Raw genomic sequence first — 25,108 nt, forward strand, 5'->3', positions numbered from 1 at the left:
AGAGGAGCCTGCGTAAATCAGACATGTTCGCCCAGAGGTTGGAACTGACTTTCTGAATAATCCTTCCCCCTCCAGGATTTGTCCCACTGATTGCCCTGAGGCAATCTCATAGAGAGCTCCCAGAAGAAGCCTTGAAGTAGCAGTCTCCAAAGGCATTCCCCTCCCACTCTGCACCGCTCTGATGTGCCTTCTTCCAGGCAGCCCGGCTCCTCTTGAGACCGTGCCTGTAACTCCAGCACAACGGAGCGAAACAAAACAAAGGCTAGGATGGAGCAGCAGCGGTAACTGCACTCTCTGCGGCGAGAGAAGAAGGCAGGAGAGCATGGCATTGCCTTTCTAAACGCCGTTCAGAACAATAGCACGCTTTCACTCCAACCGCAGAGGTACTGACAACTGTAGTTACGGTTGCCTAAACATCTCCCTTTGAAGTCCCGATTTTCATTTGCTTGCAACTTGCCCAAACTTTACGAAAACCTCTCAAACTCGGATTCCGAGGCGACGTTGCTGGCTACCGTGAGCTTGGCTCGGATGCCTGAAACCAACACATTAGTCATTCTCAGCCAGGTAGCATTATTTTGAATAAGAAAAGAGCAGGGCTGGAGTTCATATTTTTTCCCCTCCTATTAGCAATAATACGAAGATGGCTAAGGCTAGAAACCTGAAATTTACTGAAGCAGCTTTCCTCCTGGTGATGTGCCTTTCAGTGTGTTCTGGAAAAAACAAGGAGGGAATCACAGACATGCACTGAGAGCAAGTCTTGTGGAGTGGGATAGGGGAGGGAAGTAAAAGCAATACTGTTTTAGGGAAGTTTGTATTTAAAGCAGGCTGCGCTGAGCATGCTCAGGCAAGTTGGAAGGATTCAGACTGTAAGAGCCGTCCCCACTGCTTTAGTCCCTTTGCACCAGCTAAAAGAGACCAGTGTGTAAGAGGAGGCTTTGAAAGCCTGAGACTTGACCAGGAAAGACTGCACGTTGCAGAGCACAGCCATAAGGCTACCTCATTTGGACCCCACTGCAAGGGCAGGAATAGGGAGCATGTCAGGGGCAGAACTGGAGGGTTGACAGGGTCACATTGCAGCTTCCCCACAGGCTTGAAAGCTTAGCATCACTTCAACAGCCCCTAGGTACAGGCACCTCTCTGGCAGCCAATGCAGCCCAAGATCAGGAGTGCAAAAGTAGCTTAAAGCCACCCGTAAGCCTCCCTCCCCTTGGTACGGGAGTGATGTGCAATGCACCGCTAAGAGGCCTAGAAGACTGTCACCCAGTCTTGCAAGTGTGCACCAGGCTATAAAGGTCCTAGGGAGCGCACGCAGCAGCTAAAACCATAGAACTGTCCGCGATACAAAGCCCCAGTCCTGTTCCTATTGAAGTCGGTGCCAAGACTCTCCTTAACTCAGATTCGGATCTTATACAGACTCCACAGCAAAGGACTCCCAGAGCTTAAAATAATTTCTAGCCAGCTCACAAGCTTCCTGCAAGAATTAATAGTTGTAAGCTCAGCAAGATCCTCTGATGAAAGGCACTACAGAAATGAAAAGCGTAATTTCTCTTGACAAAAGGATACCTTGAAACGCTGAGTCTAGAAGGGGAAGTTTCACCTCTGAATCCTAGGTGAGGAGTAAGGTGAATATTGCTATGGCCAGGCAGTGGCTGTGTGGAGACTATGTTTTGAAACTCCGGGTGAGATCCTCAGCTCCTGTGAAGCAGAGGAGCTCTAGCCCCTTTTCTTTACTTGGCCCAAGCCGTCAAAGAATGGGATGTTTCTGGGACACGACTAGCATTTTTAAACCTAAATCCACAGTCTTACCAAAGCAAATCAGTTGTCTAAAAAGCCCAGCACTTCCCCTTTCAACCAGTCTTCATCCCAGGCTTGGACAAGGGAAGTTGACTGTATTTCACTACCCTAGAGCACATCTGCTTCGCAAAGGTACTTCAATGCAGCTGATAAACACACCTGTGAATTGGGCTCTCCCTTAGCTCCTTTTGTACAAGGCATTTGGCTGGAAATAGGCTGAGGAAGAAAAACTAGTGACCCTGTTTGGATGATGTAACCTAGTTTGGGAGTCCTCCTGGGATGTGGGAGGGGGTTGGACTGGCTACCCAAACTGAACGAGCAAAGGACTCCCACCTCCTCGAAAGCTTATTTACATACAGATCAAACAAGCAGAATTCCAAGCGCTTGCATTTAACTTTGATGCCAAACTTTGATGTTTCCACCATTTACAGTAATCATTTTTATGTGCATTTAATTTTTTTTTTTTACTCCAAAACACTACACATAAAAAGACCGACTTCATTTGAAATACACTGTGTTTCTGCTATTTGAAAACCTTGCATTTTTAATTCATTCCTTATCAGTAGAGTACTGCTGGGGCAAAGAGAGAACATCAAGTTTTTAATGCCTTTCAGTCGATTTAAATTAATATTTTATGTTCAGATTCAAAAGAGGTAACTAATGGAAGGGGCCCAGACATTTTCCCCACTCACTCTCTCTGGCACGTGCTCTACAAAATGAATATTACTCAAAACACTTGGTTCTCTGTTCTACGATAATAAATACCCAAAAGATGAAATGTGCACATTGCTCAGTCCACTCAGATCATTGCTCAAAAGCCTGGTGTCCGACAGAGGTGCCAGATGCTTTCAAGATTAAAATTTAGTAGATGTGTCAATCCACTGCTCAGCATGCTAACACAGATGTGCGTGTGTGCAAGATAAATTGATAGCATAGTATTTTCTCCTTAGTTGTGTAATGCTACCCAACTTTGTTCCTAGGAATGTTGAAAGCCAGCGATAAGAGTGAATCTTTTAATGAAAAGGGGCCTGGATGATTTCTATTGCATTTAATAACCACTTCATCACTGTCGCGGGATGAAAGCACTGTACTGGATTCCATAACTGACAGCAGTGGGGAGCTGGAAGATAGTCTTCAATTAGGAAACTATCCCTCTGCTCTCCAACCAAAAGAGAGAGGATGGATAACTTGTAGGGATGTCACTGCTGTGATTGCAATGTAGTAATGTACGTATTCAAGTTAGCGTTAAATTAGCTAGCTCAGCTACTAGTAGTTGCCTAGTCAGGGCAGCTCACACAGCCTGGACTAACCAGCCAAGTACCCGCCCTGCAGAAGTATGGTCCGAGTGATGTCAAACTGACCAGAGATCTCTTACTAGAGAGACACTGTCAAAGTAGTAATGTTTCAAGCAGCTGTCCTAGGGTAGCCAGGATGCATTTCTGGTGGAGTCCAAATGAAAAGCAGCATAGCCTTCTCAGCTAAATTACAGCACGCATCAAGATTTAGCCTTCAAGATGTGCAAAACTGGCACATGCCTGCACCCTCTGGATGGGACTAAAATCGAGAGCTTCTATTTAGTTGAGAGGGGCGCAAGCTAGACACATGAATTACAAGAATAACAGCTATTATTTTATCCTGCTGCGGTCAGGACCAAAGTAGCAATTCTTTTCATGGCCTCCTCCTGCTCAGGCTCAGTGATCCAAAGCATGTTTTTATGGTATCAAGAACAGGGTGGGAACAGCCACCCAGCCCAGATTCAGCAAGTTGGCATCTCTTTGCAATCCTCTAAAGAGGAGCAAGTTGCTGAAGCTATTCTCTTCCTGCACAAATCCACTGATACTCCTCTATCAATATGAAGCATGTTGTTTGGTTAAAGCCAGGTGTGTACTGATGTTTAGGACACAGAAAAATCACTGATCTGAAAATTTACATGAAACCTTTTTTGTCCTCCCCTGCTTTGGTCTACATTTTTACACTAGGAAAAAATAATTCCAGCTGACTCTAGCGTTAAGGTTTCTTGCAAACTAAAGAGCTTTTTCCATAGATACCCAACAAGCTGGAGACTTGTTACAGAGCATGAAGCCTTATGTTAAAAACCCAAAAGACCTTCATCCCACCCAAGAGGCCAATGTTAAACCAAGTCACTTGCTCTCAAATCAGTCAGCCACATCTACCGTAGAAAAATCTCCTTCAGCAATATTTAGTGAGATATCCAACCTGGCAAGGAAAGGCACAGCTTATACAGTAGCTTATTCAGATGCTTCATAAGCTCAAAAGACTTCTCAGGGTCTAATCCTGCAGGATCCAGTGTTTACCCCAAGTTACTGAGTGTCCTCAATAATTTTTGACAGTCAAAATTACCCAGCACCTTTCCCCTACAAGCCCTACATTCCCAGGTCTGCACAGGCTTGAATGACCTATATTTAAGCAGGTTTGTTTCATTCCCACCTTGCTGAACTAGGAAATGTTCAAAGAAAGTGCTAGATTTTTTTCTCGCCCTACAGTCAGACTGTATATGTGCCTAAGGTAGGAGAAGCAGTAGGTTCGCTATCCAGAAGTCTCCAAATCAAATCCAGTTTTCTAGTATTTCATGTATGTGTATGTATTATATATCTATAGATAGATAGATTTCATGTATGTATGTGCGTTATATATGTGTATATATATATATATATATATATATATACACATCTGTGTGTATATATATATATATCTGTATAATATATCTATATATATATATATAGATATATAGATCTATGTATAAATGTGTGTGTATATATGTATCTATATCTATATTTCATGTATGTGGGGGGGTGTATTCCAGAGCACAGTACAGCACGATGTGTATTTTCTAAAACAATCCCACCATTTCTAAGAAACCAGGACACCAAAAATCCAAGGGTTTTTCCATTGGGTCTCTCTGGGGATTTAGACCGGTCACTCACCTCCTCAGATTAAGCATAGGTAATTAACCTCATCTACCTCTCAGAGGCTTGTGACCCCCAATCTAGCTATAATCTGTAAGGGAAAGGTTTGTCAAGAGGAGAGCACAAAGAGGATAAAAAAAAAAATTCCTCTGCAGTAAAGTAATTTGGACTAGTTCCTAAATTGAAGCTCATTTGCTCTTCTGGTTTATACCAGTCAGGGATCTAGTTTTTTTACTGATGTAAAAGTTTTCAACTGTGTCAAAAAAGTCACAAGTCCAGAACGAGTCCAAGGTGAGACTATCCTATCAGGTGTCGAAATGAGCCTAAAACATATGATGTTCCAAACTGCATCACAATTAATTCCCACTAGTTCCCAGACATACAGGCACAACGTGGCAGCACAATGAGAATTAAACCTGGCACCAAGAGTGGCTTAAACAATCTCCCAGGAAGGAGTTACACCAGTACATGCAGCTAAGCACTGGTGGGGCCAGACCTTGAATCCTTTGCTTACGCTGTTGAGGAGTTACTCTCTGCACTAGATGAAATCAGGTGCCTACCCATGGAGTACAAAGCACTATTCAACATGAGAAACAATATCCAAATCTAGCTCCTAGAAGTACAAGCTGTTTCATTCAGGCTTGAGGAATTGCTGCATGCCAAAACAACCAAGCTGGGATTCTGGTACCAGGTTTCTGGTAAGTCACTTATGCAGAGATCAAAGGAATCCAGGCATTTTTAACTCTTACTGATTTTTAACTCTCTTTGAGGACCTGTTCCCTATCTATACAGCAGCATATTCCTACCTGCGAGATGATGTAGGGCAAAATACCTGGAACACTGCAAAGGCCCACATACTACAATGAGAAGCTGCATAAGTAGCATCAATGGTCCACCTCACCTCATCAACCCTGATGAGCACCCTCCTTCCACTGAACCCACCTTGTGCCACGGCGTGGTGAGTCAGGATGGCAAAATCTGGCTGTTACTAATGTTTTAAGGTGCCATCTGTGGTCCTTACTGCTAACTCCACCTTAAGAGCTTTTGGATGCACATAGCGCAAGGGGAAGTAGGACTCGTGCACTCACTCTCAAGCTGTTCCATTATACCTGATTTATGGCATGACAGTACTCGTTCTAGCCCATAACCTTGAGCTTGTAAAATACACAGGAGAAAATTTACTAACTACTGTGCTCATTTTAATGTACTATTGGGAATTTTTTAAGTGAAAAGAGAGGCCCAAGAAGCAGAGATATCCAAAATAGCCAATTATGAATAACAATCCTTTAATAGCTAGGTGCAGTACATCTTGCAGTCCCCTTTCTGTTTTCATCTAATTAAATCTTTCATTTACATGGGTAGCATAGTGAGGACTTAGGTTTGCCTTCTTCCAAAGGAGATAATCAATAGGGGATTTGTGGATGTATTTCAGTGCTTATTAGCTGCTTGCACTGATGTAGTTTACTTTAGTAGCATGTACAAATGCCTTCATTCCACTCATGGCTAGTCTATGATTTTGATTAATAACAGAAGAGAAAAAACTGTTTTGCATCTGTTCCATTAGAAGTATAGAAAGGAAAAGATAATCCAAGCAAAATGATGACAATGTGAGGGCAGAAGAGTCCCCATTCAGGCACCAAAATAAGGGTTCAAAGCTGGAAGGCAGGATCTGGGGACTGGGGACAATCAGATCCAGTTCTGCCTCTGCACCTGAAGGCCACAGCTCCTGTGTCATTGTAAATGCACAGAGATTATCTCTGCCATCATAACAGTCCCTTACTATTTTGATTGCTGTGGCACTCTTGGGCCTAACTTTGCTCTCACACCAATATAAATCTGGAGTAATCCCACTGAAGTCAGACAGAATTCATTCTAAACAGATTATGCAAGAGGAGAATCAGGCCTGTTGTTTTCCAGATGTGTCTACATTTAGCTGACTCCCAGGGCGTAAAGCAAGTAACCCATCACAAGAACCTTTTGGTTGTGGGATTATCAGATTCCTGTAGTTTAAAGTTTGGGGATTATTAACGTGAATAGGAGCTTTTCAGATTTACTCGTTTTTGCACCATATTCAACTTGCAAGTTGCTCTACGCAGAACCCGACACAGAAAGATGCATCCTATTTACTTGTTGTACCTGTTGGAGACATCTTTCTCCTTCCCCCTGATATACTGTAATCTAGCTTTCTGCACGACACGTGTACTTCATGTAGCATGCTTCAAAAGTTAACGTTTAAGACTTTTAGTGATGCCAGTACATTGTGCCCAGGTGGTTTGTATTTTAGGCCACTACTTCCATTGTGGGACTACAGGTCCCAATTCACACACGAGTTTTCCTATTTTAGTAGCATTTTTCTTAAAAGAGAAGCCTTTGGAGAAAGGTGCCACCTTGCCTCCCACTGAGACATGCTACTAATACATCACAGACTCATGATATGAACACAAGGATCTTCAAAATCTTTTCACTGGTTTCAAGATCAAACATCTTGCAGCCAATGTGGGTCAGTGCTCAGATACACCTGCTCAGCTGATCCTCCAAGGTAACCAAGGACACTGTTGTCTGCAGCCTGTTTGAGGGCAGCCTGCCCTCTAGATTCATGCAGAAATTCCTTGAAACAACACGGGATTATAAATGTTCTAGATTGACCGTAACATTAGGATGCTCTCGGCACTTGTAGAACTAGAGATATACTCAGTCTTGAACTTGAACCTCAAAACTCCAGTCAATGCCTGGCAGCAGTCTGAGATTTTTTCTTTTTTTTTTTTTTTTTTTACCATCCCCTTAAGCTATTTCCCCCAGGTAATGCTTCAGCAAACAGTAACTTTGGTTACTCTGCTAGTTACTTTGCTCTAGACAGGCTTGCAGGTGGCATTCGATGTCCACTAGAACAAGTACACGTGGTAAAACGCCCGCTAGAGCTGCCCGATGGCAGTCAGCAATGAACTACCACAGCAAAGGCAATGATTAGTGTTCCTCATCCCAACGTATGCATTTCCAATGCTGCAGACTCAGAAGCGTTGTGTCCAAAGCATTGTGTCAGAAGCAAATTTGAGCCCGATGATCCAGCCAGCTTTCTATCCACTTTACAGTCCATTCATCCAACCCATACTTCCTTAGCTTGCTTGCAAGGATGTTGTGAGAGACTTTATCAAAAGCCTTGCTAAAGTCAAGGTATATCGTATCCACTGCTCTTCCCGTATCCACGGAGCCAGTCATTTCATTAGAGAAAGCCATCAGGTTGGTCAGGCGTGACTTGCTCTTCGTGAATCCATGCCGACTGTTCCTAATCACCTTCTCCTCCAAGTGCTTTGAAATAGATTCCTTGAGGACCTGCTCCATGATTTTTCCAGAGACGGAGGTGAGGCTGACTGGTCTGTAGCTCCCCGGATCCTCCTTCTTCCCTCTCTCAGAGATGCACACTATATTTGCCTTTTTCCAATTGTCCAGGACCTCTCCTGATCGCTCTAAGTTTTCAAAGATGATAGCCTGTGGCTCTGCAATCACATCAGCCAACTCCCCCAACACCCTTGGATGCATCCTGTCCAGCCCCAGGGACTTGTACACATCCAGCTTTTCTAAATAGTCCCCAACCTGTTCTTTTGCTACTGTTGGCTTCCCCCCAAACTGTGCTGCCAGATGCAGTAGTTTGGGAGCTGACCTTGTCTGTGAAGACTAGGGTAAAAGGCATTGAGTACTTCAGCCTTTTCTGCATCCTCCGTTACTAGATTGCCTCCCCCATTCAGTAAGAGACCCACACTTTCCCTGATCTTCCTCTTGTTGCTAACATACTTGTAGAAACCCTTCTTGTTACCCTTCATATCCCTTGCTAGCTACAACTCCAGTTGCATTTTGGCCTTCCTGACTTCATCCCTGCATGCCCAAGCAATGCTCTTATACTCCTCCCTAGTCATTTGTCCAAATGTCTACTTCTTGTAAGCTTCCTTTTTGTATTTTAGCTCACTGAAGAGTTCCCTGCTAAGACACACTGGTCTTCTTGCTAGTCGTCCTCCACATTGGGATAGTTCATTCCTGCACTCTCAGTAAGGTTTTTTAAAATACAAGCAGCGCTCCTGGACTCCTTTACCCCCCAGATTGGCCTCCCAAGGGATCCTGCTCATGAGTTTCCCCAAGTGAGTCGAAGTCTGCTTTTTGATGTCCTAGGTCCTTACTCTGCTGCTCTCCTCAGGATCCTGAACTCAAATCATCTTGGGGGCACTGATGCCCAAGCTGCCATCCACTATACTACATTAGCCACCAATTCTTCCCTGCTTGTGAGCAGCAGGCCAAGAAGAGCATGGCCCCTAGTTGGCTGCTCCATTTGCACCAGGAAGTTGTCCCCTTCCTGGATTGCCTGTCTGAAGCTGTATTGCCCTCCCAGCAGATGTGAAAGTGATTGAAGTCCCCCATGAAAACCAGAGCCTGTGATCAGGAAACTTCTGCTAGCTGTTTGAAGAAAGCCTCATCCACCACTTTCTCCTGGTCTGGTGGTCTATAGCAGACCCCCAGCATGGTGTCACTCTTGTTGCTCTCCTCCCAGAGACTTTCAACAGGCCTACCTCTAGTTTTATACTGGAGCTCTGAGCAACGATATGGCTCTTTTACATAAAGAACAGCTCCTCCTCTCTTTTCCCCTCCCATCCTTCCTGAACAGTTTATACCCATCCATGACAGCACTCCAGCCATGCAAACTCCCACCAAGTCTTTGTTATTTCAATCGTGTCTTAGTTCTGTGACTGTGCAAGGATTTCCAGTTCTTCCTGCTCGTTTCCCAGGCTCTGTGCATTCGTGTAGACAAGCAAGGTAACTACCCAATTGCTCTACTTTCTCAAGAAGAATGAGAAAGTTGCCCCCTCCTGCTTGTGCTTCCGCCAGGTCACCTGCTTCCCCACTTACTTCGGGGCTTTGGTCTCCACCCCCGGCCAACCTATTTTAAAGCCCCCCCTCAATAGGTAAGCAAGCTGATCTGAGAAGATGCTCTTCCCTCCTAGCAATCCTTCTTCTTGGAACAACATCTCACGAGCGAAGAAGCCAAAGTCCTGCTGGTGACACCATCTGTGCTGCCATGCATTGATCTGCAGGATGTGTCCAATGCCTGAGGCCACAGGCTTCCAGCTTCCACCTTCCTGGGAGTCCATGTCCTCTTCCTTCTCCAACACTGCCTCTGGCAGTCCTAGAGGTCTCCTTCGGCATCGAATCGATGAAGTCCTCATGGCGGAGGATGTTTCAGGACCTTGCCACTACCTCCTGTAGCTCTCTTGCCTACTCCCTGAGGGACACCACCAGGAGGCAATGCTCACATCACAGGCACTCCCCAACCTGGCCATCACTGGAAGGAACCTGCAAGGAGCTGCAGTCTCCACAGCCCAAACCAGGACCTGGGTGGAAGCCTTGATGGTGAGTGGTCATGCCTGGATAGATAGCTCAGAGGTGCAAGCAGAGGATGAGCTGGCAGTAGCTCTGGTATTGCAATGTCCTCCAGACATTTCTCTGGGTCTCTTAATCCACTGCCTCTTTCTTCCTGTCCCTCTTTCCAAACAGACCTTCCCTAGCAAACTCCCCTGTAAGCTGACCTGTTCACTGCTCTTTGGTCCCAAAAAGTTCCCTTTTCCTTGCTAACCTGCTTTCTTTCACCAACCTTACAGTGAAGGAAGGTGAGAGAGAGTTTCCCAGCAAACTCCACCTCTGGACTCTATTTAAACAAAGGGGCTTAAGTACTGGTCTAACTACTGAGCACTGGAAAGGTATGCATTAGGATGAGGTAACACTAATAATTGCCTTTGCTGTAGTTCATTGCTGGCTGTCATCAGTCAGCTCTAGTGGGTGTTTTAGTATTGTGCTTCAAGATTTCCTTCCAGTAACTCTTATGTTGTTGAGTACAGCCCGAAGCTCTAATTTCTCTCAGCCTCACTGAAGCCATGAATTGCCTTCACGCCTGCTTGTTTGCTTGCCATTTTCTGTATAATCAGCAGATATAGGGCAGTGTTAGCTCAGCATTATATATTAATGTTTAATAAAATTAGTATTAAAGGGCTAGGTATTAACACCTCCCCCTACAGGGCTCCACTCAAGAGTGTTCCTTAATTGGAGGTTGCACTGCTAATGATCACCTTCTACTAAAGGCCTGTTATAGTTCTTAATATAGAACTCTCTGCCTGGCCTTCTCTCAGATACCTAACTGAAATACAGATATACTAATTACCAGAAATGCACTGTGGAAAGCAAAAAAAAGGAGACTTTATGTATATATAGAACCTGACAGCATAAAACTTTACCATTAGAGATGTAATGAACTGTCCAGAGCAGATTCCAGTTAAACTTCCACAAAGTTCTTATGCACCAACAAGTAAACCTCCTTTACTGCCAAGCCATTTCTTCCTCATTACTAGTGAAAAGATACCAGCCATGCTAGTTCAGACTCATTCTTTCCCCAAGTCATCCAGTTTCTCAGAATATAATAGGGCAGGGGTATCATGATACCGTAGTATGTAGTGTAATGATCAACTGAAAGTAGAACACATTTGTAAGTGAAAGAAGTACTATGGAGTTGAAAAATGACCTGCAGAGATTTTTTTCTAGTATTGAGCTCAGCTTCTTTCACTGAATCAGAAAGGAAGCCTGAAAGGGTTTCTCTTCCCCTGAGATTTCAAATGTGTGAGAAAAAAAAACCCCAGGAGTGACAAAACTGGCTGCAATATGCAGCAGAAACCAGGAAAGACCTATGCCCTAACTGAAAGGACAAGAACACAAGCCTTAACAAAAATTTTCTTCATTTAAAGAGCTAGTCACTGATGTCAAAACCCTTAGGTAAGAAAAAGTTAACAATGACTAAAAATTCCTTCCTCTGTAGCTCACCTTGCCTCTTGCAATGCCATCATTGCACTAGGTCTCCATTTATCACAGGCCAAACACAAGCTGCATTCTAAATGGGAAATAAAAAGCAGTTCAGGATATTTTTAAGAAGTGCCTGGGCTGTCTTTGTGCATGATAAAGCAGCTGAAAAGGGCACAGCCACATCTTTCCTTCCCCTCACCCCACAACCTGCAGATTGCTAATAGAGCAAGGATATCCATATAAGGACAGGACCTTGTCTGAAGGTCAGGTGAACATCTGAAGGGCAATCTTCAATGCACAGAAGAGAGACAACTTGAAAGGATTCCTGGAAACTGAGACTTAACAGAGGTTAAGTGACAATCACTGTTAAATTTGGATCTGTATATTTTGAAGTTCAATGGTTTTCCTTCCCCAGGCACGTGACCCCAAATGGATTAAGTCATCTGAGTCTGTTATAACTTAAACCATATGCAATGTGATGCAGGAGTTTCTAAATGTAGTTGTACCACTGCAGCTATGGATAGGAGCAGGAAAATTTAAGAGTAGTTCTTCAACATGCACCAGGCATTTACAAGTAGCACAGAAGAGTACCTCTTCTCCATTTCGTTAGGGATGAGATTCTCAGGGGAAACAAACCTAAAAATAGAAGTGTTAGTGACTATAACGTCAGATAGGATGCAGTGGTAACTAGTGGGTAGAGGCACCAATACTGGCCCTGGTCTGCAAACACCTTGCCCACTTTCTTTAGGACCCACACTACCTAGTACAACTTATGAGAGATGGAATGAGGGCCTTAGAACTAACCAGAGATGTTACAGGTAGGCGAGAACAAGGGCCCTGCAGTTCATGTGAACGAAAAATATTAAAAAGTGGAAGATGCAGCTTGTATTCTCATAGCAATCTTCTCTTTTTCACAGAAGCTGCTGTAGAAATCAAAGCCCAGCAGAGAAAGAACCGCCAGCATAATGGGGGTAGTACTCACATAAGAACCTAAACACCTCTCCCATCTCACATCACAGTCACAGTGTGATACTTCCAGAGCTGAAGGGACGGCATGTATTCTGGACACTTGCATAAGCAAAATTACAGGTCATTCTCTTTTCATGCTTGGCACCTATTAAGGCAATGCTATTACAAGCATCACAGAAGTTCACCTTGTATTTGGCTTCTCTTATCTGTAAGACTTCAGCTGGCCATGAGAAATGATTAAGTGCTTGGGAAGAAAGGCCCTCATATATAAATGTAAGCTTTAAACAGCAGTAATACAAGACATGAGAAAACTATATCAACCCTATGGACCACGTATGTAACAAGTTTTCCCCACTAAGCACAAGGAGCACTCTATTCTACTTGCCTCAAAAGTACAAAGCTTATCTGGTCTGAACATAGTAAGCTGTTTCATATTATTCTCTTGCTACCCATACAAAACTTCCACTAACAGCAGCCATAACTCTATGCATATATCAGAAACTATTAATACCATCATGAGGGCCAAGTACCAAGCTTTAACAAGCTGTGGGTTTCCTGTGCCGTCTCACCACTCAAACTAGATAGTGCCACCTACTGCCTCAGTGTAAAGAAACCAAATTGAAGTTTCAGTCAATTCTTTATTAGCTGTTCCGAAATGGGCTATAAAAAAAATCATTCCCTTTCCCCAGCATCTGAGAGCTATCTCAAGGGCAGTAATGAAACTGCAGCATGTTCCCTGCCAGAGAAACTGAATGGATGCTTTGAACGTTTGTCCCCAACCTCTTAATCTCAGTGACCTGTTAGAGGACATTAAGTACAGGTCCATAAGAATCCAAGTTTAATTGATGGCAAAAGGAACAGACATGCTTTGAAAAAATGGTTAAAGGCACCCCAGAGCAACAGATACCAAACACAGTCTGGAAAACCAATAGCACTTCGTGTGCATAGTTTAGACAATGACTTTTAAAGAGCTTGTGTGTCAGGTACTTTTAATCTACACTAGCATTCAGTGAAAGGGTCAGTATTAGGGAGTTTAAAACTGTAAAGTGAACTACATCTGTCTGTTTGACCCTATACTGCTCTGCCTAATTGCGAAATCCTGAACTTTGGTTTCACTGGTTAACATCCTGATCTTGCACCATGATCTGCACCAGTTGTTCCTTGCATGCAGATATACCTACAGTACCAAAAATAGCTACTGTATGAGGCCCCAGAGCATGAGTTTGAGGACAACTGAATTTCCTGACTTAATTCTTGCATTCTCAGCATACATTCTAGAATTGGCAGTTCAGGGGGAGGGAGAGGGGAATGGATTTAAATAAAGACTTAGTATGTTTCTCAGCAAATTGCCAAGAAGGAACACTCTGTACAGCATTTCCAAGGATCTTGCAGATCCACAGTGCTATATTTAAGTAGGGGAGGGGGGAAAAAAAAAGTCTTGTGACCCTGCATGACTCAGGACTTCCACAAGGCAACAGACAACTAAGAACACCCAAACAGACAACTCAGACTTTCTTTTATTTATTTATTTATTTTTTTTTAAATATACTCACAAGCATTTTTCCTCCCAAAACTGTAAAGAATGTACAACAATGTCTGGTGTAGAGCATTACAGTGCATTAATAATAGTTCTGTTTCGGAGCTGCTGCACATATTCCTTAGCTTGATCAAACCCAGTCTTTGGTGGCTCTGGAGGGGGTGGAGGACCTTCCACCAACTTCACAAAGTAATGGCACCTGACTTTCTCCATGATGCCAAACTTGCCTCTCCCATGGTAGCGGATCTTTTTCAAATACTGGCCTTTTCCAGTCAAGGACTTGGCTAAAAAGAAGGAAAAAAAAAAAAAAAAAATAGAAAAGATGCTGCAGTTTACTCTGAAACGGGACACAAGTGCCCTGCCACCTTTGTCAGAGTACTTTTTGGAACCACCCATAACAGGATGCTGAAGTAAAAGGGATTTTTCCTATTTTGTTGCTTTCAGTGAGCTGTTATTGTGGTGTTGCTCATGACTTTTGGCAATGAAACGGTGGATTTAAGAAGCAAGTAACTGAAAACTTGCTCACTTTGCACAAAATGAAGCAAGACATCAAAAGAGATTCAATTTGGGTCCTACTAGATTTTCACAGTTCCTATAAAGGCAGTAATTTCCACTTCTCCTAAGCAGCTATTAACTCAAAGGAATGCGTTTCCAGTGAAGGCTTACAGATTCTGTGTTACATCTGCGCTTTTTCCAGTGGATTTGTCAAATCTTTAACCTGAAGACCTAATTCTGCACCTAGAGAAACCCTTCTCAACCCTGAGAGTCTGATGAAATGCTGCAGTTCTGCTCTATGGCCAAGGCTGTTTCAGGGTGACATGAGGCAGATCTCATGACATTCCCCCTCCAGCTGAGGAGCAAGAATGGCCTAAAGAATAAAGTGTGGATCTCTCTGCAAGAAGCACAGTATACCAATCACAAAGTAATGAGGCCAGGCATCAGAAACTCTTGATTTTTCAAATATGAGACTTGCAGCTGTCCTTAGGATTTAACAGTAGCAGTGCTGTGTGCAATTAAGTCCCCTGGAGCAACGAGCTTTTAAAGAGTTACTTGGAAGATTCCATGGAGAGGCATGCTGTATATCAGTCTAACATTTGATGCAAGACATTACATTGCAAGCACACAGCATATGCAAAGCAGGATTGACCAAAGATAACCTCAAAATGGCACAATGCATGAGGTTAGCAATGAAACTAAACGGATTCTTTATTTTCTAGCATTCTTGCTCATGAGCCCCAGTTTTACCAGAGACACAGAGGCTGGCAATGGCTAAAGTGGAATACGATGCATACTGCTGTGACTCACTTAGGACTAGGGTTAAAGTTAAAGGTCCAACCTTAGCTACAGAACATTTGTGTTTGTCAAGCCCTTGATATACTCTACTGTAGGTCATTTAGTCTTCTGATCTCCCTGTAATAAGTCAAGAGTGTTTATAAACATGACTAAATAAATAGGACCTGTGCCACTAGCAACAAAGGAATCAAGGCAGAATACCAATTTAAGATAATATTAAAATAGAGGGGAAGAAACTTAAGTAAAATTGCCTACTGGTACTCTTAAACATTTAATTTATCTCTCTCCCTCTCCAAAACCTGCACTTGAAGGCATAATCTACCAAACTGCTCACTACAGGGACCAATCGTTATGAAGTGGCATTTTTATATTTTCCCTTTTAAAAGATATCTACAGCATCATCCTAGGTTTGAAAGAGAAACTTTCTATGGCAATGGTCATGCAGTGAAAGGTAATGACAGAAATCTGATAGGCGAGAAGACTGTAAGCAAGACTGCATCTAGAAGCAGTTCAATTCATTCAGAGTATTTTCTGTCCCCCAAAGTTTGATAAAAGTTCAGTTGCTCAAAAATAAAACATAAATTGCTGGCTAGTGTTCTACCACTAAATACAAGAAGTTGCACACTACTCCAACTGCTAGGTCCTTAGAAATGCAACCGATGCAGCTACGAACACACATCCCATGAAGTCAGTGTCAATGACAACATCACCCAGTCATTCTATAGAGCACGCCGTTGGCAACTCCACTCTGAGACCATACTTAGATTTTCACAGAGAGATTAAAATCTTACCATCCCACACTTTCCAATTCCAATCACCACATATAACACAATGACCCATCAGAGTGCAACTGAATGGGGGGGAGGGGGTTAGTGTGCAGAATGTCCAAGGGACTGGACAGAAAACAGTACCGGGCAACAGGACAGCACTTGCAGGGAAAAAAAGCAAAAAAGCAAGCAAGCAAGCAAGCAACAGAACGAAGAGGGAAAAAGATGGCATGAACAGCTGATCAGGCAATATGACCAATATTTTATATAAAAGTACATACTTTTCCTAGCATTCGTCTATGGAGCCAATTGTTGCAATTGTCACATAACATGTGATATGTGCATGTGACCATGTGTGATGAAAGATGTTTCTCAGGGAGTATTTTAATTAAAATTATGCCTACTACCAACATTTTCCTGCTTTCAGTGAAATGTTTCTAAGGCAAACATAATCTTCCAAACAACTTATTTAGAAACAAGTGTCAGCTTTAATAATCCCACATAAGCAGTGATCACATTTCCAATCACCTTCACCGTTAATGCCATCTGGTGGCATTAGAAGAGCACCGACACAGTATACAATACCAGGCTTCCTTCTTGTTGACCACTCTTACATTTCTTAATCCTAACAAGTCTCTCTCTTAACATATAGCTAGCAGAAATACCATTGGCTTTTTGACTGATATCTATGTCTCATTAAAAATGATGTCCCTGCCAACTGCAATGGAGTGTACTAGTAACAATACTCATTAGAACAGGCTGCTGGCTGAAAGCCTGATATCTGCAGTATTCACAGTCTTCACAGAGCAACTAAGAATAAGGTGCCTTAGTTATTAACATTAGCACTTTGATAAAGAATAGCTATTAACTACAAATTTCATTGGCAGACCCTGACTCAGAGGAGGATGAAGTCAAGGAATCTTATTAGGAATAAGTCATTTCACATTATTGTAGAGAGAGATTTTTATGCACTAAAAATAAGAAGCAATTTACCTATGTATAAATTTGATTTGAATTCTACGTTGTATTTTGTCACTGCCAGTTCTTGAGCTTCTAAAAGAACCTATAATGAAGAAAGAAAAGAAATGCTGATCAGGAATTAAAGCAACACAATTTCTATTCTTTAGAGCCCCGTAATTGCTTCCATATTTGTCAGATGCAGAAATGGATTCTTGAAGGATCAGTCTGAGGTAGAGGAAGCTAACTTATCTATCAGAAAAGCTCTGAAAATGGGAGACCATTCTATAGGGCAGACAGCATCTGCATGGACACAAAAGGCTAAAATTACCACTGGCAAAAGCAAAGGTACCTCCTTTGGCACCTAAGACATTGTAGCTGTTTATGCCAGTGGTAAATTTGACCTGTAAAATGTAAAGGTGTATGCACATGTCTGCACGTGCTCTCCTACAGATTCAAGTGCACATTCAGTCTTGACAAACCAAAAACACAGAAGTGTTTCAGTTAAAAGGGAAACTGTCAATAGGAAGTCTCAATTTGCATTTCAATTTAACACTCGCTGCTTTTTTATTCTTCATTCAACTGCTGTTACTAGCAGGATGATTAAACATTAACAAATCACCTTGATGGTAGTATGACACGGCATACCAATCCAGCAAAATATTTCACTGATTTAGTATAATAAAAAGATTTAAGTCTTTTTGTTTTCTAAATTTAACTCCAGTGCATTCCCCCTGCCCCCCGAAAGGAACTATTTAAAGAAACATCACATATGGGACTCAAGCCGATGGTCACCATCTTTTCTGTTGAATGGAGACAGCTCCTACAGATGTGTTTACTGCATTTAAGTATGGTGAAATTTTATAAGTGGGGATTTTCAGCAAATGACAGTTTTAGGCACATGCAGCCTCTTCAAGGTTCAGGCCCTAGATGAAGATACAAGTTGAAGGTGTGCAAGATTGTTCAGTGCTGTCCATCATTGTAAGTTGGTGAGGAATACCTGTTACTCAGTAATTTTTAGACTGGAAACTGATACCTCTAGCAAACAACTGAGTCACCCATTACTATAACTCCAACATTTTGCATGAAAAGGCAGTATTTTCTAGGCAAGACTCCATGCGTCTCCCTTTTGGTAATCTACAACTTCTACAATTAAGAATTTATTTGCAAATTAGTTGAAAATGATGGGGATTTTGTGTTTTCAGCCATATAAACAGGCAGGAAATTTAAGAGGCTGTAGTAATGCAATGTGTCATTACGAGGAGCTGAAGTGCTAGGGTAAGAGGCCATTTGTGCCTGGGGAAGCCTCAACAAAAATACATTAGTAAATGCTCAAACCAAGAAAGCTTTGATTTAATATGTTCTAGACAGGCTTAATGCAAAGTCTCTGGATACTGCTGAAAAACATGGCTGAAAACAATCTGACAAGAAGTGTTAAGAATTTCAGTATGTACCTCTCTGATCACCTTTGCTCCCTTTTTGTCATTGAACTGCAGCTGAGCAAGAGCCTGATCGATGGACATCCCCTTGATCTAGAATTAAAAAGAAAAAAGTTAACAGTAAGCACTAAATCCTTCTAAACAAAGAGAAGAAACATGTTTAAAACCACAGTGTTAGGAATGATGCTTATTTTGGTTCAATAGATACTGTACTTCACAAATTTCCAAGATTTTAGCACCATTTAAAATGGGAAGATCTTCAATGCAAGTCTCATTAGCAAAGCATTAGATGCCTACTTTCCATGGAACTTTCCATAAGATTTGCCCTGCTGTTTCCACGGAAAGTTTCCCCTATCATCCACTGCTGAGCAGCAGCCAGTGGGCACACTCCTTTCATAAAGGCAATAATGTAGTGTACTGGTGTCACAGGCATATGGCTTGAGAAAAGCTGTTGGGAGTCAGCTGGCTCTGTCCAAGTGCAAGTTATTCACATGCATAAGATGGCTGAGTTCACACAAAGTCACAAGAACATTTTTTCAGGGACTTCCCTATGTAGATGCTGGACAGATTTGAATCGAACCACGCTTTTATTTAGCCAACGAATTTTTTTTTGAAAAATAGGAACTAAAAACCACGTTGCATAGTGTACTTGTTAAGAAAGTGTAAAGTCAGTGTTTTCTCTTACCAGTGTTGCCAAATACCACATCTTGTCCTTACTGTATTTTATTTCCCTTCGACAGTGGTATATTACCTACAAAACAAAACAAAACAAAACAAAATATTAAGAAAAAAGATACAGTATCTAATTCCATTTTGAAAGCAAGAAGATGAGAGGTTCATAATACCATGGGGAGCAAATAAAATCACCTTTCAAGATCCAGGCAAGCTTATAACTCCTGCTACTGTGTCATGAGCACTGCAGGACAGCCATGTCACATACGATTGATATGGTCTACAAAATGCATGTATGCAGGAGAATAATTAAGTTACTATAGAAATTAAAATAATTGAAGAGCATTGTTTACAATTTTTTTTAAATAACCTTCCCCTTTATTTCCTCCTCCCCTCTCTCCTGTAGTTCTAATACCCATCTGCCATTCAAAAGCTTTAAAGAAGTTACTTTGATATCAAATCAACTCACTGGGATAGCTGCTACAAACTAGTGCCATGCTGAACTTAATTAGGCCTTCAGAGATGGAGTGGTCTTTCAGTCAGAGATTGACAAGAAAACCTGTCTCCAAAGAACTAATTGAGCATCACTGCTGTACCAGCGGGAACTAAAAGCAACAAGCAGAATTTAACAGGAATGTAAATTTTAACGGCAAGATATCCATTTCAAAAAAGGGAAAAAAGAATGTGTTTTAATAAGTGGCTAAGTCAATAATCGCATTTTCATATGCATCTCATTATTCAGTCCAGCATACTGCAGACTACTTGCAGTATTTGAATGTATAAGTTCTTATTACTGGTGACATAGCACATGTAAAATAAGATGACTTGAAAAAATAAAATTAAAAAAAAAACAAAAAAAACCACTGTTCTTTTGAGATGCAGATGTTTTACGTTTTAGCTTTGCTAAGCAGCAAGCCGAGTAGCTGATGTTAAATTTCTTACTTCCAGGTGAAGAAAAAAAAACCCATACAAATGCAAGTAGAAAACAGTCAGCTCAAAGAAAAGTTGGAAGAATATATTTTAAAAGTTTTTCATCATTTTCTGCATATCACGGTGCAGACCGGTAATTTCAAGGGCACAAAAATTGTTCCACCTTTTCCTCCAGCAACGCGCCTTTCAACATCCGTTTTCTCTAGTTTCTCATACAATATCAATTGACCCATATTTGTTGCTAATGTTTAACTACACTTTCAGCTCAGGTGACTGAAAGGAAGGAGAGCGAATAGTCTATGATCTGAATTTGCTGCACAAAAGAGGAGTATTTTCCACTGTGCATTTGATTCTGCACTGGATAGAACTAAATCAGATTTTAAAAAATTCTCTTAACTAGATACTAGAAGGATTGAATAGAAAGGAAGCAATTAAAGAAATGCTCAGATTCTTTTCCTCGGTCACGTCCAAGTTTAGTAGTTATTCAGCCTGGCAAACACTGAAAAGATTTAAACTGTAGATTTGTATTTGCACAACACGTGCACATTAAATGATCATATCAGGCAGCAATTTGAAAATCGAATAGGTCTTTCCCATTTCTAAAATCTAATACTGCCCATTTCTTTTGTTATACAGTTATGAACATACCAAGTATCTCTCAATCTTAGATTAATCACTGCATATAGCTATCATAAGTGAGTGCCCCAGAGAATTAACCAGAAAAGGACAGAGCTTTATTTGCTGTATTTAAGAAATTATAGTACAGGCAAATTCTTACTGCTGGTCTTCGAGGCTCTCCTGGCAACTGTGGAGGATAAACAACTCTATTCTTCTTCTCCCATTTTCCAATGATCTCTCGAGATGATCCTGTATACATATTTGACAGTGGGAAAATATTTACAGATGCCAGGAACCTGCAAAACAAATTACGCATCCTTTGTATACAGGTTAAAACCAATTTTTATTAAATAAATGAAACAGGAGAGTTCATAACAAGCTCAAGTTTGTTTTGGTAAAGTAACATGTACCTCCCTATTAACTTGCAAAATGAGGTCTAAGAAATCCCTTTACACCAAGAAGGTTTCTTATACATATGAATAACATGGGGCTCATTTAAGTGAGCGACAGGTTACACTCAGATGCATACATCCTCCACATGCATACATGCCACAGCTAAGTACAGGCAGTCCTCGACTAACAACATTTCAAGTTGCGACGTTTCACACTTGCAACGTTTCTAAATTGATACCCCTTTCAACTGATGTCATAAAGTTTCGACTTTACAACACTTGATCCGATGCGACGCCATGCCAGCAAACAAGTTCGCTGTGTCGCTCATCTCCCTGGAGAATATCTGTCCAAACTTCCTTGGACACTTTCTTTAAGAAAGCAGACAAGACTCCAGAAAAACCTGCATCCAGGACTCCTAAGACGACTCCAGCCAAGAACCCTTCAAAAAGTCCAACCAAGAGGCTTTCAAAAAGTCCAGCAATGTCACCTCAAAGAAGCCCTTCCAAATCAATATAATCACTATTTACACTATAAATACAGTAATGTAGCTGTATTACTCATCTATAATTGATCGAGTACAAACTTCTGGAGTATTTTTGGTGAAAATAGGGCATCGGGCCTTGGTTCAGAAACCAATCCCCCATTTATAACATTGTTTCCTATGGAAAAATCAGTTCTGAGTTACAACCTTTCAACTTAAGACGCGGTTTTCAGGAACCGATTGCGTCATAAGTCTGAGGACTGCCTGTACCTACGAGTTCTGGTTTGCAGTAGGTTCATAGAAGAAGGGTCGGAAGGGACCTTGTAGATCATCAGGTCTGACCCCTGCCCTGGGCAGGAGAGAAAACCGGGCTCAAATGACCCCGGCCAGGTAAACATCAAGTCTCCTCCTAAAGACCCCCAGGATAGGAGCCATCACCACTTCCCTTGGAAGTTGGTTCCAGATCCTAGCCGCACTGACTGTGAAGTAGCGCCTCCTGATGTCTACTCTAAACTTACTAACAATTCGTGGCCATTATTTCTTGTGACCCCGGGGGGCGCTAGGGGGAACAAGGTCTCTCCCAAACCCTGCTGGTGCCCCCTAGTGAGTTTATAGACGGCCACCAGGTCCCCCCTCAGCCTTCTCTTGAGAAGGCTGAACAGGTTCAGGTCCCGTAGCCTCTCTTCGTTGGGTCTGCCCTGCTGTTCCCGGATCACGCTGGACCCTCTCCATGCTGTCCACATCCCTCTTGAAGTGCGGCGCCCAGAACTGGACGCAGTACTCCAACTAGGGCCTGATCAGTGTCACATAGAGGGGGAGGATCACCTCCTTGGACCTGCTCGAGATGCATCTATGGATGCACAACAAGGTGAGGTTAGCCCTACTGACTGAGACCTCGCATTGTCGGCCCATGTTCACCTTGGAGTCAATAATGACTCCAAGATCTCTTTCTGCCACCGTGCTCTCGAGAAGGGAGTTTCCAAGCTTATAAAAGTGTGCCACTGGTTCCCACTGCCCAAGTGCAGCACCCTGCACTTGTCTGTATTGAAACCCATCCTATTTTCGTTAGCCCACCTCTGTCACCTATCCAGGTCCTGCTGTAATCTGTCCTTCGCTACTAGCATGCCCACCTCACCCCAAATCTTGGTATCAGCAGCAAACTTAGACAGGCTGCTTTTCACCCCATCATCCAAGTCACTAATAAAGAAACTGAACAGCACAGGCCCAGTATAGCTATTACACACCATTCTTGATTTTCTGGTTCTTTCTCCATTGGTTTTTCGTTACATAACAACGGTCCTCACAAAAATGAACCCCCTAGCCTATGTCAATGTCCGAAGTTGGTTGATATTTACCCATTTGTTGGTTATTTGACTGTTAACTTCAGATTACAGTACTGATTTTTAGCTTTGCCAACGGCAAAATATAAAACAAAGCCTAATTTTTTTAAGTTATGGGTCACAGTCGGAAGTATGCTTCCTTTACAATGAAAGCTACTCCAACTACTTTTAAATGGTTAAGCCAATTTCATCTGATAATTAACAAGAAGAAATGAAAGACTACGGTGTTGCATAGACAGAGAAAAATCCCAGATTTCTACAACTTTCAAACGTTCCCCAACCGGAGAAGACAAAAAGCTGTTTGTTTGAGATGCAGATATCTATAGACAGACAGATATAGATATACCTCTATATATATCTATATCTATATATATATATATGATGCCCTCTGCTGGCTAAATACTGAGGTGATAAGTGGGCAGCCAAACCTGTTGATTTTTGTGAATGAAATCAATAAGTGAAGCCAGGAGCGAACCATCTAAGCCAACTCTTTTCTTGCATGGCATATTACTTTTCTGAGTCAGCTTTAAAGAGGTTTTAATTGATACTCTTAAGTCAAATAGTATCTAGACTTCTGGATACCAAAGAACTGTTAGAAACTCAAATTACCGTCACGTCACATTTTGGTTAGAAATACCCAGTATCTATGCAAAGAGTTGTAAATGAGAACAATGTCAGTCACCATAAAACTACATCAATTCCTAAAACTGAAATAGGAAAAAAAAACAAACCCATTCACGCTTCTGCTTGAAGGCCAGATTCAGGCCAAGGATGCTCGCTTTGTTGAAGCAATGGGAAAATGCACGTTAGAAGCCATCAGCCGGTCCCATCTCCCTCGAACCAGATTTTGAGAGAGCAACTTAATCCAAAATATTTCACACTTGCTTTGACAATAGCCTTTTCCAAGCCACTATTTCCACTGCAGGTTTTTTTAAACACGTTTCTTGTCTCGTAACTCACGTGTCATAGTTTGCATTCAGCTTCAACATCAAAATGCAGCCGCTCCCCTCCCCGACACTGAGGGCACGGAAGATGGGGAGCGGGGATAGACTCACCTCTCCGGCCAGGCCCCGAGGAGCCTCCACCGCGCCCAAGCGAGGCCTGCACGAATAGAAAAACGAAACACAACCCTACATGAGCCGTAAAACCACTGCCCAGCGCCTTCCCCAACCTCCCTTCACTCACGCGCCATAGCCGCCGCCATTGTAGCCGCCTCGCTTTGACCGCGCATGCACGGAACCCAGCGCATGCGCAGAGCGGCACCCGCGCATGCGCAGAACCAACGGCGGGGAGGTCAAAGGTCGTTTTGCGACCCTTGACGGCAGCGCCGGGCAACGGCAGAGCCGCAAGCACGCGATGGCGGCGGAGCGGATCCTGCCCGCCTCGCCCAACTGGTACCTCAGCCGCTGCAGCGACGCGAGCGCCGGCGCGCGGCTCTTCGGCTTCGCGGCCCGGAACAGCGTCTACCTGCTGCGGGTCGGCGCTCAGCCCGCCTTCCACGGTACCAACCCCGCGATCCCGGCCCCGGGGCAGCACGAGGGAGCATCCTGCCCCGCAATAGGCGCTGGAGGGGCCGGGCGCTGCTTCCCCCCCGCCACGTGTTAAGCCTCTATCCGAGGCCCCAGGGGCGCGTTTATACCCGTAACCGTAAAAAAACCCCAAACCTTTAAATACCATTTTAAAGCTGTCAGTCTTACACACGTGCCCGTTGTACCGCGCCTTAAAGCGTTGCGTGAGGGGACGTGTCGATGCGCTGCTGAGCAGCAAAACAGGCCATGGAGCATCGAGCCTCGCTCAAAAAAAAAAAAAAGCAGTGTTTTTGCTTTATTTAGCGCGGGGGCGTTTGAGCTAAAGCTTGTTCAGCTGTCTTTAGATACAGCGTCCCCGCTGCCATTTTGAACCAAAGGGGATGCTGATGCACAAGATGCTCTGGGAGCTTTATTTAGAGCCCCTCTAATTAAAGTGTTTCCCCCCCCGACGGAGGGGGGCATGTGTATAAATGCTCCGAGGTTCTAAGTTTAATGCACATTAGGAAAGATGGACTAATGCATGTGTAGACGCGCCCTCGGTGTTGGCCGCAGCCCAGGCCGGGGATCTGTGGCCGTGCTCCTGCTGGGACTCGACCCGGAGGGTCCTGGCTAGCGGGTCCTGTCCCTCCAC

General features: G+C 42.9%; 2 protein-coding genes across 10 annotated transcripts in view; one reads left to right on the forward strand and one right to left on the reverse strand.

Annotated features, from left to right (window-relative positions):
- Window positions 1–14,036: 14,036 nt before the first annotated feature.
- MRPL22 (mitochondrial ribosomal protein L22) lies at window positions 14,037–24,234 on the reverse strand. Of its 6 annotated transcripts, none has more exons than XM_025200954.1 (7): window positions 24,134–24,234; window positions 24,004–24,078; window positions 20,895–21,030; window positions 19,200–19,265; window positions 18,530–18,607; window positions 17,112–17,181; window positions 14,037–14,342 (listed from the first exon to the last, which is right to left on the reverse strand). In XM_025200954.1, the coding sequence occupies exons 1-7, from the start codon at window positions 24,217–24,219 to the stop codon at window positions 14,131–14,133; spliced, it is 723 nt and encodes a 240-aa protein (XP_025056739.1). In that variant the 5' UTR covers window positions 24,220–24,234; the 3' UTR covers window positions 14,037–14,130. The 6 variants fall into 6 exon arrangements, with proteins under 6 accessions (XP_025056739.1, XP_006021189.2, XP_025056740.1 ...); XM_006021127.3 differs by having other exon boundaries at window positions 24,004–24,049; window positions 24,134–24,204; XM_025200955.1 differs by having other exon boundaries at window positions 23,909–24,049; window positions 24,134–24,175.
- A 28-nt stretch (window positions 24,235–24,262) lies between these two features.
- Window positions 24,263–25,108, forward strand: part of GEMIN5 (gem nuclear organelle associated protein 5) — a 25,080-nt gene continuing 24,234 nt past the window's right edge. For 3 of the 4 annotated variants that reach the window (XM_006021129.2, XM_025200947.1, XM_006021130.2), the window contains exon 1: window positions 24,264–24,449. In XM_006021129.2, coding sequence (XP_006021191.1) covers window positions 24,305–24,449 — 145 coding nt within the window. In that variant the 5' untranslated portion in view covers window positions 24,264–24,304. Of the gene's footprint in view, window positions 24,450–25,108 lie in introns of all 4 variants that reach the window. The other variant, XR_003093415.1, reaches the window with a different exon arrangement.

Source organism: Alligator sinensis, unplaced genomic scaffold, assembly GCF_000455745.1.
Source record: "Alligator sinensis unplaced genomic scaffold, ASM45574v1 scaffold550_1, whole genome shotgun sequence".
NCBI classification, from domain to species: Eukaryota; Metazoa; Chordata; order Crocodylia; family Alligatoridae; genus Alligator; species Alligator sinensis.

Coding starts and splice junctions, on each gene's coding strand:
- MRPL22 (XM_025200954.1), bottom strand. CDS start 24,219: ATGCGCGGGTGCCGCTCTGCGCATGCGCTGGGTTCCGTGCATGCGCGG. Junction 18,608..19,199: donor TGTGGTATTTGGCAACACTG/GTAAGAGAAAAC, acceptor TTTTAATTCTAG/ATCAAGGGGATGTCCATCGA. Junction 17,182..18,529: donor GAGCAAAGGTGATCAGAGAG/GTACATACTGAA, acceptor TCTTCATTATAG/GTTCTTTTAGAAGCTCAAGA.